The following is a 14464-nucleotide window of genomic DNA, read 5'->3' as shown; positions in this document are numbered from 1 at the left end:
CCTTTTTCAAGCGGTTTGGTAGTTGATGGTACAGGTCCGAATTAAGAGTCTTGCCTTATAGCAGCTCATATTATATGATTCCCTGCCAATCCCACCAAACACAAAGCGAACTCTTCCTAATCGCTAATCCAGCTTGACCCGTCTACAAAAATTCATCAATTTTGTAATTCAGTAAGTGGACATCTTTGATATCAAAATTCCGGGAATGAAATCGACGAAACCAGAATCACGCATAAATATTTCGAAGAAAAACTGTAAAGTTTCACGTGATTATGTTTTCTCTTTGGTAAAATACCCCCAATCGATGACGTTGGAATAGATGTTCCATTGCCCAACTACGATGAAGTTCGATAACAATTAGCTGCCTGAAAAACAACAAAGCGTCAGGGACCGATGGATTGCCGGCCGAGCTTCTCAAATACGACGGCGAAAAATTGATAACAATCTGCGCCAATTGCCGTGAATTAGATCTCCCTAATATCGCAAATATGGTACTATCGGACGAAGTGTGTGAAAGACTGAATCCCATCGTCAACTAACTGAAAGGACATTCGCAGTGTGGCTTTAGACCTGAAAAATCTACTATTGACCAGACTTTTACCATTCGCCAAGTCGTAGAAAAGATCTCTTCGCAAAGCTAATACGGCTGCGTAAGCTGACGTTGAGCAACAACAAAAATTATGTCAAGATCGGGGAGCACCTCTCCGAGCCGTTTTGAAGAAGTTGTATGGTCATTTGCGCATTGGTAACGGCGAATACCCCAGTCGATGGAACAGTGAGCTATACGAGATATACTGCGCTGGCTAGATCATGTTATCTGGAAGAGAACACTCCAACTTTGAAGTTGGAAGGAGAGGAAGATCCACTCCGTTGGAGAGATCAGTTGGAGAAGAGCCCGGCTGCATTCGGTATCTCGACGCGCTTTTGTTAATTCGGCTATGACCGCGTAAGCCTTGTCTACGCCTGTAAAGAAGAAGAAAATACCATTATAGAGTTCAGTAAAATTATAGGTCAATTTCTTAGCCACATCTGTGTAAAATGGAAGATAAATGTAGATAGAGTGGGACCCTGTTTATCGGCAACCTGAAATAACGTTGTCGCGTACACAAATGTTTGGCAATAATGCGAAATAGTCTGGGAAATCTCAAAATTTTTCCAAAGCACAGTCAATATAGATTATAAATTAACTTTGATATATTGGGGATACCTTCTTACCCCTAATAATCAATTTATGCTTAAACGTAGCCTTATTAAATCGGATCGCAAATCGGAGAATGGTTGCTACGTAGGCTTAAATGACTATCATGTAATGAGGTAATTTTCTCAAATATCAATCAGGAACGATAAGTGACAATATTATTGTGATATAATTTTCACTTCATTTAAATTTTATGATTGTGTTTTCATAATCCAAAGTTGAGGATGGAGTAATTTTACACCAAAGAAATGCCGCTTTTACCTGCTAATACCTTAGATGATGCTTCAGGCATCCTGCACTGACTTGTAGTGGGTATAGCACATGACCAGGATTATACTGATTTGCTAGTAATGATGTGGCCGACGAAAATACATACAGTTTTTCTTATAAAAAATTACAGCTACACGGAATAACAATATAGTAATGTTATGGAACTCTGGCTTTTAAACTTTTTGTAATGAGTTATATAAGATTATTGGCATAGAATAATAGAAAGCCGCCTTCATACAACTCATCGAATTTCAAATCAAAAATATTTTCGATGTTTGGTCGACATACAAGTATTTCAAGTGCATTCGCTCCCCATAAAGGGGATTACTTAACTAGTGCTTTCACGCTGGTGATTCACTTGACTTTGGCGGTTGCATTGAGATGCAAGGAAAAATATATAGAAAATCACATTCTTTGAGCAAAAAAATATTTATAGGATTTGTCTTCGATTCTCTTATCGTATTCTGTAAAGTAGCCTTGAAGCGCATTATTATAGGAAAACTAAGCTAATCAAATAATAATGTATATGTAACTAAATTCTAACGTATAATTACAATACTTTGCTTGCCCCAATTTTCATACCTCCATACTAACACTTGTACTTTTTCCTCAAATATTCCTAACTAATAAAGTTCCAAACAAATCTTTCTGCGCCTCTTTATATAACTTTAACGACTACTTGACACGACCCGTCTAGAAGTGTTACTTTTTAATTACGCTTTTTAAATTTTTTTTTATAATTTTTACTTGTGTTTTAAACTTTTTTCACAACAAACAATCCTTTAACTAATTTAAACTTTTGACAAATAAGTAATCACGCCCTTAAAAACACCACAAGAAACATGAGAAACACAAATTAGAGCTTGTGAAGAGGCGGCTAAGTAAAGGCAAGTGAAGGAAGCACAACAAAAACAAAAACAAAATCAAGACAAAGAGCAAATCAAAAGGCAAAAATGCCGAGAAAACTTTAAGCAACGCAACTTTTTTTGTGGGTTTTTCCTTCGAAAAAGGGAAATACAAATTTTGAAGACGGTTTGTAAGCAAATCTGCAAAGTTTTTGGGTTTCGCAAAAATGTTTTTAATATGAGTAGAGAATGCATAGTCCCAGATGCCAAAGTGCGTACGCTTCTAAAACTTGTTGAAATGCGGGATTAGACGAAGTGAGCGTTTTAAGGATGGCCAGCTTTTCTTTTCAACTTGAAGTGAAACAAGAGCAATGGGATAACGGGCGTAGAGCGTGCAGAATTTTATTTAATTGAGTTGTGGACAGGATTTGAGATTCTCTAACAAATTACTTACATACTTAAATGAGCTCGAACTTTGTACATTTTTATTTTCGTATATGTGTTGCACAAAAATTTGCATTTTCCTATAAGTTCTAGGGGCTTTAAAGTTGAAGAATTTTAAGTAGCCCTGTCTGAAATATTAATTTAAAATTGGTTGTGAGTGAAAGCATTTATATAGGCGTATTTTGCAAATAATGGTAAGTAGAGTTAAAAATGTTTGAGACGACGCTGAAGCCTGCTATAGAGATTATTGTATGAAATGTAATTTGCTCGTGTGCGTATAAACTTAATCACTTAACCTTTTAATAATTTCATAATTGCTATGTCTGACGAGGTAAGATTACGAAATATTTTCATTGGAATGACTGTTTTATACCTCATCTGTAGAAAACAGAGTAAAACTTATTAGGTATAAAATTGGGTCAGTACAGATATTATTTTTCAAAATTCGTCAATTTATCAGGTGATCAGTTGATGGTGATGAAGAAAGAATAATAAAGCGTTTCTTAAACCAACGTTCTCTGAGCGGATGGTCACTTCTCCGAAAGAGGTTGCACTCTGGTACAGTAAATCTATTGCTACGTCGGTCTGGAAGACACTGTAATAGTCAGGAAATCAGAAGCTGGTATTGATTGGGAGTTCCTGACTGTAAATCCCTCCACCAACCTTCCCTCAAGCTTTGACTCATCCGTAAAAAAGCACACCGGTTTCGCCGGTGTATGGATAAAAAAGCAACCGTCAGAGTTCAGTTTGGCAACTCCATGATCCAAGAGATCCGGTATGAAGTCAAAGTGAGTAAGGATTTCCGAGTTTGATTATATGATTTCAACACTCTTTATGCTCATTGTTCCGTTTTGGACTTGACACCCACTAAGTAGATCGAGATTTCACCTCGCGACCTCTTTTATATCCAAGCTTCCAAACAAAAAAACAAACGGTTATCGCACTATTTTTACTCTTCTTTCTTTTGAAAATCAATGTTGAACGCGACAACGTCTTCATAGGCAATCACCCGGCAGCCGCGGTATTCAAGTTTTTTAAGCAGGTCGTTAACGACCAGGATCCAAAGGAGAGGGGAGAGAACTCCATCTGGTGGGGTTTCCCAACTCATATTTCGTCGAGCACGTGCATTATTAAAACCTCCCTACTAGCTTAGAAACTACTATTTACGGGACGTCGCCAAGAAACCCTCGACTAATGGTTGCTATTTTTTCCAATAAACAAGTCAGGGATTGATTCTAGCGAAACTCGGCTATGTTTACGGTATAACATAGTTGTCGATTATGTTAAATGTCTACAAGTACATAGTACGGAATCTAGTTGTAGGGTGGTGTATGTTCTGGTTAGTTCATCTGCTTCACAGTTGCCGGGGATATCACTATGCCCAGGAAGCCATTGCAGTTTTATGTAGGATGTTTGATATACTAAGAGATCAAGACATTATTTAATATACTTTAGTGATCTCAACACAGTGGGGCTGTCTGTATATACTATAAGAAATGTATCTGTGAAGGACACAATAGCTTCGGTGCCGCGGCTGTTAACATTTTTTTGGTTTGACTGTTTTTCAAGACAATTTTTTGAGCAATTTAAAAATTTTTCTCTTTAGTTTTAATATAAAATTTAAGCTTCCTTCAATCACTCTAATACATCAAGCTGACACATTAGGATTTCAGCATATCCTCACTCCACCACTTTTTAATGACTTCGAAACAAACCCCTCTAAAAGAGAGTTGAAAGCAATTTCTACTAGACGTAAAGCACATACAACTACACATAGTACATAAAATTGTACACGCCCATACACATACATACATACTTCGTTTAGTCTGTATACAAGACGAACATCAGTGCAAGCGCATGTACACAGCCTCCTCCCGCATGGAGCAAGCACCAACACCTGTACGCTCACATTTACAATTACATTTGCATTTACATACCATATATATGTACGTGCATCTGTTAAGTATATACGCGCTTGGCATTTATTTACCTCGCTTTTGAGCTACTCACGATACCTGACTAAGTGCCAGACTCGCTGCTCTACTCAGCCCAGCCAGCAGCGTCCTTTCGCCGCGTCGGACGGGTGTACAATAAATTACAATATCTGCAGCATTTATCTTAACACCAACAGACGGTGTGCGCTGCTCCCCGCCATATTGTTGTTGTTTTCGCAAAAACATACCTGTACATTTTTACTAAGCGATTTGCAACAAAAAACTAGCAGCCACATTGGCAGGGCAAAAGGAAGCGAAATTCTGTAGAACTTTTGCAATGCTCGCCCCACTTAACTGTTTACACGTGAAAGGTCATGCGAAGGTAGTTAAGAGGTAGCGAATAAATAAGAACTTCACAATTTTACACTTTTATCCTTGCTTCAATTAATTCGCACTATTAAAATTATCTACTTAGCGTTCACTCTAACAGCTCATGAATTTCAAATCAGGACGCTTTCGGAAATAATGTAACTGTATTTATACGAGTTTGCATACATATATGCGTTTGTATATCTTAGTAGTTACTGTAGTTTTGCGGCAATCCTGTAAACATTTGTGGGACTCAACTATAAAACACTTCTTCGAATTTCATTAAAGGGTTACATGGGTTTCCTCGGGTAAAACTCAGCCTTCTTTTTTTTTCTCATATAAAAAATGAAATATTTTATTAAAATTTTTATATGCTCACAAACATACTCGTACACTATTAACAACAAAATTCGGAAATTTTTTGAAGAAATATTTATCATGGCCATTGCGACGCCATTTCCGGTGATCCCTCGGAAAAAAGAGGCGCCCGCGTTCGCAGGACAACTCCTAACAGGATCATCTAAAATGAAAAAATATGTGTTTTAGTTAAACCCTTAATTTAGAATTTGGACGAAGGAAAAAAACTGAAAATTGGATTCTTGGCAAACATTTTTACAAAAAATTAAAATTTCAGTAAAACTTCGCGATATTTTTTTTCAAATAATTGTATACGAAAAAAACCTTCTTTCAAGTCTTTAAGAATTGTATCTTAAAGACCTGTGTAAAATTTCACGATGATCGGTTGACTAATTCTCAAGAAATCTTGCCAACCGACTTCAAGAACACAGTTTCGAGAAAAACGTGTTTAAAGACGGCACACTTAGCCTAGCTAGCCTCAAGCGCACAAGTTCTCCAGACTGTATCTCCGAAATTATTACTCGAATCAACTTGAAAATTTAGAAAAATATTCTGGAGGTGTTATAAAATTTAATAAGATAAAAAACAAATCGATATTTTGAAACCCGTAAATCCATGTAACCCCTTAACCCTGAAAGTCTATTATATAGGTTTCTAGATTACTTATACCTACCGCAATCACAAAGGGGTTTGTACATAGCTGTAATAAAGTTTGAAATATTTGCATCGGTTCTTGCGAATAGTATAGCGAGCTTAAGATTAAGGAAGGCCACGTTAGAGGTAAAAAGGTTCAACTATGGGTTAATCGAAGTCTAGCCCGCATTATACTTGTATGTTGGTGAGAACAAGTAAGGGGTGCTGTGAGAACAAATCAGTAGTCAAGCGCAAACAAGTACTAGTCAAGGGAAGTTAAGACGGAGCTCAAAGAAGCACCAGCTGATCCGCAAGCGATGTTCATGGTAATTAGAGGTCATACAGGAGAACACTTTCGGAATCAAGCGAGGTCAGGTTAGGGATCAAGCGAATAAAATAAAGAACATAAAGCTTTTTTTGAAACCGGACCTAGTTCTTCTTACTTACTTTAAGCGCTTTTATAAACCAAATAACGATTATCAAGTCAGTCGAACTATCAGGAGACTGCTATTTCCACAACAGTCTGGTCTACGCAACCGGAACATACTCGGATTTTTATCCAGCCAAAGACTGTCAACTAGGTAGAAATTTTCAATATTATTTCAAAAATTTGTTCTGCCATTACAACAACAATAACATCGGAAGACCCCATAATCACAATAGGGGTTATCTGAAATTATAGATCGGTATCATATGATCTTAACACCGAATCAAAATATGCCAAAGTAAGCATTATACATAATTTTATGTGAAATTTAAAAAATATTTTGTAAAAGCAAACATTTTTAATAAATAAACTATTATTTTCTCTAAATATCATTTGGCTTTAAGGAATTTACCGTGGTTAACACAAGAAGAGCAGCTAGCCTTAAAGGCATGCTAACTCATGAAACAAACAAAAAAAGCAAAGCAACTTTCTCAGTCATCATCATTCTTCACTAGAAAGCGCTCTTATATTTATAAACATTTTAAACATATATCAACAACACTGTATGTTACTGTGTATGTATGTGTTGTAGGTTGTTATGAGCCATTACTTTGTATACTCAAGTATTTGCCGGTGTCGGTTGCCTTCATGAGAGAGTGTGTGATTGTTGCTGCTGGTGGGGCTGCCTTGGCTTCCGGTGTTATAGTGCGCGGCGGACGGAAATTCTTTTGCATATTTTTTAGCTTAACAAATAATTAATTATACGTGCGAGCACGCGAGTTGAGAAAAAGCAGCTTGCGCTCCAAAGAAGCAAGCTGCGCGGCGACCAAAGCGGTCTGTATGTGTTAATATCCTGCGAGAGTACGAAAGTTCCATGAATTTAAATTTATTTAATTATTATTACCATATTGTGTTGTATTATTACCACATTGTTTTTTCTAGCACAAAGTACACAGTTTGCGCATATGAAGATTTACATAGAAACACAGTTATAATTTTTGAGTGAATATTCAGGTAAGCTATGCATATTTTGATATTGTTGGAACAAGTAGTTCGACAGAAAAATAAATGTGCGATAAAAGAAATTATTACAGCAGGTTAGTATGATTTTTTCACGCAATTTTTCAATATAATTTTTGGTTGTTTCGACACATGCCAGAATCAAATTTCAATGATGTTCCTAACCACATTTTCCTTACTGTTTTGACTCGACTCGATTCGGCCTTTTGTTACCTCCACCTTGCTTTGTTTAGATAATTTATTCTTCTTCGCCGAGTTAACAACAGCGCGCCAGTCGTTTCTTCTTTTCGCTACGTGACGCCAATTGGATATTCCAAGCGAAGCCAGGTCCTTCTCCACTTGGTCTATCCAACGGAGTGGAGGTCTTCCTCTGCCTCTGCTTCCCACGGCGGGTACTGCGTCGAATACTTTCAGAGCTGAAGTGTTTTCGTTTATCCGGACAGCATGACCTAGCCAGCGTAGCCGCTGTCTTTTTATTCGCTGAACTATGTCAATGTCGTCGTATATCTCGTACAGCTCATCGAATGCGATATTCGCCGTGGCCAATGTGCAAAGGACCATAAATCTTTCGCAGAACCTTTCTCTCGAAAACTCGTAACGTCGACTCATCGGTTGCTGTCATCGTCCAAGCCTCTGCACCATATAGCAGGACGGGAATTATGAGCGACTTATAGAGTTTGGTTTTTGTTTGTCGAGAGAGGATTTTACTTTTCAATTGCCTACTCAGTCCGAAGTAGCACCTGTTGGCAAGAGCAATTCTGCGTTGGATTTCCAGGCTGATATTGTTGGTGATGTTAATACTGGTTCCTAAATAGACGAAATTATCTACAACTTCAAAGTTGTGACTGTCAACAGTGACGTGAGACGACTGTTTGTTTGATGACAGGAGATATTTCGTCTTGCCCTCGTTCACTGCCAGACCCATTTTCTGTGCTTTCTTTGTCCAGCCTGGAGAAAGCAGAACTGACGGCGCGGGTGTTGAGGCCGATGATATCAATATCATGAATATTTCAGAAATACTATAAATCAATGTCAATATCTCTCAATACATATTCATAGTATGTATATACATATGTATAATGCTGAAGTAACATTTCAAGATTATTTAGGTTAGGAGAATACCTGAAAATAATATTAACAAAATATCTACGGCAACTCTCAAAATTTTCAGTAGATGAATAAAACCTTTGATCGTCAAAAGATCTATGAGGAATACTGAGCTCGGCATTGAATCCATATGACGGGTCCATATAAATTCGCCCGCAAACCGAATCGAAAAAAATATTTTTCCTAAATTGGTACAATTTTTTTTTTTTGTTTTAGTCCTTTTTATTTTATTTCCATATGTCTATTAAGAACTGTTTGGTAGCTCTTTGTTTACGCCACGAAATGAATCATCATCACAAATAATCAAAGACTTACCTCAAGTGAGAGTCCCGTCCAACTCTGTCAAAAACACTTTGTCTGTAACATCAAAAAAGTTAAAGAAACGGAACTTGAAAATCATTATTGGCAGGAGAGAGTGTGCAGAGGATCTCAACATCTCTTATAGGTTTATTTGAAACATTTTAGTAAATGATTTGATATTGATAAGTGTCTGAATCTTTTGCAAAAACGACTTCGAGATGAGGTCGGAAATTCCATGCTTGACAATGTAGCTGAGGACCCTGCAATCGCCAAAGACGTCATTGTTGGTAACGAAACGTGAATTTCTGAATCTGACGTCGAAACTGTCCAACAAGCTAACAATTAATCCAATTTGTCATACACTTGTTAATACTTACGGCGTACATCTGGGAAGATCTCCAATGTTTAAAAGGTTAGATGGGTTTCTTCGGGTAAAAAACTGCGTTTTTTTCAAAAAAAAATTTCTCTTATAAAAATTAAACATTTCGGAAATTTTTTGGCATTGGCAGAATAACTCCTTACAGGATCAGCTAAAGTAAAATAATATGTATTTCAGGTAGAACCTTAACTTAAAATTTGTACGAAGAAAAAAAACTATTTTTGGTAGACATTTTTACAAAAAAATTAAATTTTCAGTGAGAATTTCGCGACATTTTTTATTTTGCAATAGTTGTAATCGAAAAAGATTCTTCATCGAAATCTTTAAGAATTGCATCTCAAAGATCTGTGTAAAATTTTAATGAAATCGGTTGAGGAGTTCTTGAGAAATCCTGCCAACCGGCTTCAAAAACACAGTTTCAAGAAAAACGCGTTTAAAGACAGCGCACTTGGCCCAGCTAGCGTCGAGCGCACAAGTTCTCAAGGCTGTATCTCCGAAACTATTTCTCAAATCAACTTGAAAATTTAGGACAATATTCTAGAGGTGTTGTAGAATTTAATTAGATAATAAAAAAATCGAATTTTTCAAACCCGTAAACCCATGAAACTCGTTAAACGAATTTTGGTTTTTTCGTTTTCGGCGTATTTTTAGAGCGTCATTCTTTATATTGCTTGTATTGGTTCATTTAATCTTTCTTGTTACCCGGATCAAATTTGAACATACATACAACTTCTTATGCACCCTTATCTTAGTTCGGTAACATCCAGTTTTACACTTTATAAGAAAATGAAAGTATGTTATTCTAGTTTTGTAACGAGAAACACTCATCCTCCGATATACAAGTAACTGTCCAAAAAATAGTGATCTAATCAACCATAAAAGCTTCGAAAAGATGACGAGTTTGAAATGTATTGATCTTTCAGAAAAAATTTTGTTCTAGACTTTCATATACAGGATATCTTGTGTACCTCCAACTTACATAGACCACTTACATAGAAGACTTAGCTTTAGGAAAAGTTTTTTATGATCCATACGAATTTAACTCCTATTTACATAAAGTAAATATTTTAATAGCTAGCTAATAATTTCTCTTAGGTTGTACTTAAAACTAAAGGAACTGGTTTCAACCATTTGCGAAAAAGATTTGTATCGAAATACCTTAAAGGTTTAAGTTGTGTCGCTTAACACTAATAACATAATTTCAATAACTTTTTTCTTGAATTGTTTAGAAATTGGTATATTGATCAGCCGACAAAAAAGGAAATGCAACTAAAGATTTCAGGTAGCTGAATGATAAAAATATTAACACCCACATGAAGCATGGAAGATTTATTTTCGTGACTTGCGGAAGACTACTCACCAAATTCGAAAAGACCTTACAAGAAAATTTAATCTTAAGCCGGAATAATAACTTTTGAGAGTGAGTGCCAATCGGACGTAAGCCATATTAAGTGAAGTATCGTCACATTTGAAATCAAGAATAACTATCACGCGGCTATAAAAGCACGAATCTTGCATCGGGCGCTTCATTTATTGACCAGTTTTCGTGGATTGCGGGCGTAAATAGCTGTCATGGATTGCCGCGTTACCTGCATACTCCTGTTTGTAAGTGCTACAAGTGATGTATTACTATCCAAGGTTTTTCTATAATATAAATAATTCAGTTAATTAGCTGCCTCATTTTGCCAGTGCTTAGCAAATCTGCAGAAACAACAGACACATCGAAAGAGATGGAGAAGGCCTCCTCCAGTATGGAAGAAGACAATGTTGGGGAGGCAGAGAAGAATAACAGTGATGAAGACTTTCTGAAATCTAAAGAGCGACTCAATGCTGAGTTCTTGACCTTCAGTGCGCCTGAGGAAGATGAAAGCGAGGACGAAGAGAAAATTGAAAACTTGCTTGAGCTATTAAGTCCAAGACGGATATTCTTAATTGAGGCGCCTGCGAATACTACGATAATTGGTATCGACAACAAGGCAGAGGAAAGAGATGCGATCGCGGATGTTTTCTCTGGTGGAAATACTGACGCTGATAACAATAGTGAAACTAAAAATCAATAAAAATAAGAAAAAAGTAAATATTTTTCTTTTTCAACTTAGATTTAGGTTAATCGTATCCATTCGAACATTGGAAAACTTATATATTTAAATTTGTGCAGTGTAAATTCCTTTTGATTACTCGAAATGGCCTTCATCACTGCACAAAATTTGACTCGAAAACGTCGGATCTTCTTTTGAACTTTTCAAGAGCCCACAGAGTGCAGTGATATCTTTTGGGAAGGTCGAGCGGCCTTAGTTCTTGCAGAAGCTGTATTTTTTATACTTTCAATGAAGAGAATTTTGATATTTTTCGGAAAATATGTTATATTATTATCGTCTTATGATTCCAGAGGTTAAAACAGTACCTCAATATTCCAACGAAAAAAGAAGAAACTGCTAATTAAAGTTAAAATATAAAAGTTTTATTCGAACATAACAGTCATAACAGGAAATAACAATAACAAAGAGCGAAGTAGTAACTTAAAAACGAAGTTTGCGCAGAATTGCGGCAGGCAAATATGTTGCGCTTGGTGCACTCTTTCCAGGGCCACCCGAAAGGCCACCAAATTGCCCGTTTCCACCTGATACACCACCTGCTGGGCCAGACACACCGTCATCGGCACCTGACGGACCACCGTGCGCAGCAGGCGATGCGAAGTTATGCACTGGAGCTATACCACCATCATGCGCTTGCGATGGTCCATCCAGTTGATCATATTGAGCTTGAATGGCCTTTTGTGCGTTGGCCGCATCTTCTGGCGTACGGTACTTGACAAAGTGCACCTCGGGCTGGTGAGTCTGGGCGTCATGTGAATCCTGCAGTTTATTGGCTAAATCACTCACAGAAGTTTGTTTCTGCAACACATAAATGGCGGTTCTCTGTTCCGACGCTTGTCTGGCCAAATTGATGGCAGCATTCTCCAAAGCATTGTTTTCGGGTCCCTTGATGAAAATAACTCGAATGTTTTTCTTTGCTGAGCGGCTTGCTTGATCATTGGCTTCGGGTTCATCGAAGTCATTGTCATCAGCAGTGTATGTGTAGAACTTCTTTTCGTATTCCACTGCGCCTGGTGCACCAGCTGAGCTGCTGCTGCTGCTATTAGGTCCACTGCTACTACTAGAATCACTGCTGTCATTACCATCTGAGTTACTTTCGAGACTACCCGAAGAGCTACCACCTAGGCCGCCGAGATTGCCTGCTAAGCCATCACTCAAGCCACCAAGACCACCGCTTGGGCCAGCCAGGCCTCCTATGGAGCCACCAAGACTGCCCAAACCACCTAATGCACCATCGCCCAAACCGCCGTATCCCTTCAACCCGCTCAGACCACCGGTACCACTGAGACCACCAGATAAACCACCGCCTAGACCACCTAACGAGCCGCCTAAGCTTCCGCTGAGACCTCCTAATCCAGCAGAAGAGCCGCCGCTAAGACCACCAAGACCGCCAGATAAGCCACCGCCCAATCCGCTGCTGCCAGGGCTGAAGGACAATCCGCTATCCGAGTGTCCCACAGGCTGATAGTTGTAGCCCAGTTTATCGGCAGTGGCTAAAGCCACGAAGCACATGACCTGAAATAGAGTAAAAGCTTTGTAGCTCCGAAAACATTTCCTATATCCTATATAAATATGAATGAGTATAACTCACCACAAAAGCACGCATCTTTCAGAAGTTTTTATTGATCTATGTACTTCCGTTTTTAGTTGGAAACGATGTTCGTTATTTGAAAACTCTTGTTTGAGTACAAAAATTCATAACATGCAGCCCAAATTTATAGTTAAATCGATACCAATCAGTGGAATATGCAAACAGTGCGGTTTTGGTTGCAAATCAACGTCAATATGTTAATAATCAGTGACAAAAAGTCATCCGCTTCCTATTTGGTTTGGACTCTGTGGTCATGTGAATATGATAATCTCCCACTAATATGCGATTTAAATATGTGCGTATGCAGAAATATTGCTACCAGCCACTTCCATAACTTGCGTAGAATCTACTTCAACCTATTAAACATAAATTATCAATAGAAAATTTGGTTCGAGCATTACCTTTATCCGGCGACCAGACCAAAAATATTTTATGAGTGTTTAATATTAATTTTTCTCACTTGAGTTGTGAGAATTGCACGAACTTTGCAGAAATTATGCTAATTCTAGCCGGCAAAAGTCGCAAGTAGATCTACCGTTTTTGACCGTTTGCCAAAGTTCAAGCAGAATGCTTTGCATAATTGCTAATAATAAACTTAAATGATCAATTTAATCAACATATTTATACAAAAAGTGCACATGCAATTATGTTTTATTATAGAATTTTCATTGAAATGAACTATATATTGCTCATTCAGCTTCTAAATACTATGTTTTGTTCTAATTATAAATTAATTTTGTTAGCATAACGTTTAAAATTTTATGTTGTAATTACCGAGTTTCATGACCATATAAATTATTATTTATTTATTTATTTTTATTTATAATAATTCATATAACAAAAAGAGTTTTATTATATAAATACATAAACGCAGCACTGGCTACGAGGCCTTCAGCCGATATAAATTATTAAATTTGGTTCCTGTTTATTAAAAAAATAGATTGTATTTCTGCCATTTTTCGCTTTTCTCTCATTTCGAAAGCATTTTCTGTAAAAATACTTATGGGTTTAACATTATGAAAAGGTATCCACCTCCTGCTTTTTAGCAGCATTTATGTTAATCTTACGAGCATGATTGTGTTACAACGCGAAATCCCAACAAAACGCTTTAACATGCTTTGATCATGATACTGTGCAGCCGAGTAAACCACTGCAATCGCGCATGATTGTTTTTTCCCGAATTGTAGCAGTATGTACAGAACACTGCAACAAATATAGCCGAGCCGGGGAATGTTAATGCGTCTTCATTCATGTGCGTTAACGTTTTTCGCCGGGGTGCTGCGTCGGTTCGTGGTCGTGAGTAAATTTTTGTTAAATATTAGTATTGATGAGATTGATTGTTATAATAATATAAATATAATATAAGTGTCGGGCCATAATTATAATTTATGCTACAACTAATCAAAGCAAAAGTGCATACATACATATGTATGTACATAAGTGTAAATAGGTGATTGTGTGGAAAAATGTGCCGGTTTACCAAACATGTTTTAA

General features: G+C 37.2%; 2 protein-coding genes across 2 annotated transcripts; one reads left to right on the top strand and one right to left on the bottom strand.

Moving 5' to 3' along the window:
- Positions 1-10855: 10855 nt before the first annotated feature.
- LOC120778485 lies at positions 10856-11343 on the top strand. Its single transcript, XM_040110344.1, has 2 exons — positions 10856-10888; positions 10948-11343. Exons 1-2 carry the CDS (start codon positions 10856-10858, stop codon positions 11341-11343), a joined length of 429 nt encoding a protein of 142 aa, XP_039966278.1.
- Positions 11344-11802: 459 nt separating this feature from the next.
- On the bottom strand, positions 11803-12985 carry LOC120778400 (uncharacterized transmembrane protein DDB_G0289901-like). The gene is made up of 4 exons (XM_040110217.1): positions 12971-12985; positions 12654-12894; positions 12549-12602; positions 11803-12518 (listed from the first exon to the last, which is right to left on the bottom strand). Exons 1-4 carry the CDS (start codon positions 12983-12985, stop codon positions 11803-11805), a joined length of 1026 nt encoding a protein of 341 aa, XP_039966151.1.
- Positions 12986-14464: the final 1479 nt, after the last annotated feature.

This window comes from Bactrocera tryoni, chromosome 1, assembly GCF_016617805.1.
Source record: "Bactrocera tryoni isolate S06 chromosome 1, CSIRO_BtryS06_freeze2, whole genome shotgun sequence".
Taxonomy (NCBI): Eukaryota; Metazoa; Arthropoda; class Insecta; order Diptera; family Tephritidae; genus Bactrocera; species Bactrocera tryoni.
This window is presented reverse-complemented; position numbering and strand designations above follow the sequence as displayed.

What these genes read in the sequence shown, in the direction of transcription:
- LOC120778485 (XM_040110344.1), top strand. Translation starts at nt 10,856, where the DNA reads ATGGATTGCCGCGTTACCTGCATACTCCTGTTT. An exon ending in TTACCTGCATACTCCTGTTT is followed by an intron (nt 10,889 to 10,947) that starts GTAAGTGCTACA and finishes TAAATAATTCAG; the next exon opens with TTAATTAGCTGCCTCATTTT.
- LOC120778400 (XM_040110217.1), bottom strand. An exon ending in TGGTGGTCTCAGTGGTACCG is followed by an intron (nt 12,603 to 12,653) that starts GTGGTCTGAGCG and finishes ATGGTGCATTAG; the next exon opens with GTGGTTTGGGCAGTCTTGGT. An exon ending in CCTGGCTGGCCCAAGCGGTG is followed by an intron (nt 12,519 to 12,548) that starts GTCTTGGTGGCT and finishes ATGGCTTAGCAG; the next exon opens with GCAATCTCGGCGGCCTAGGT.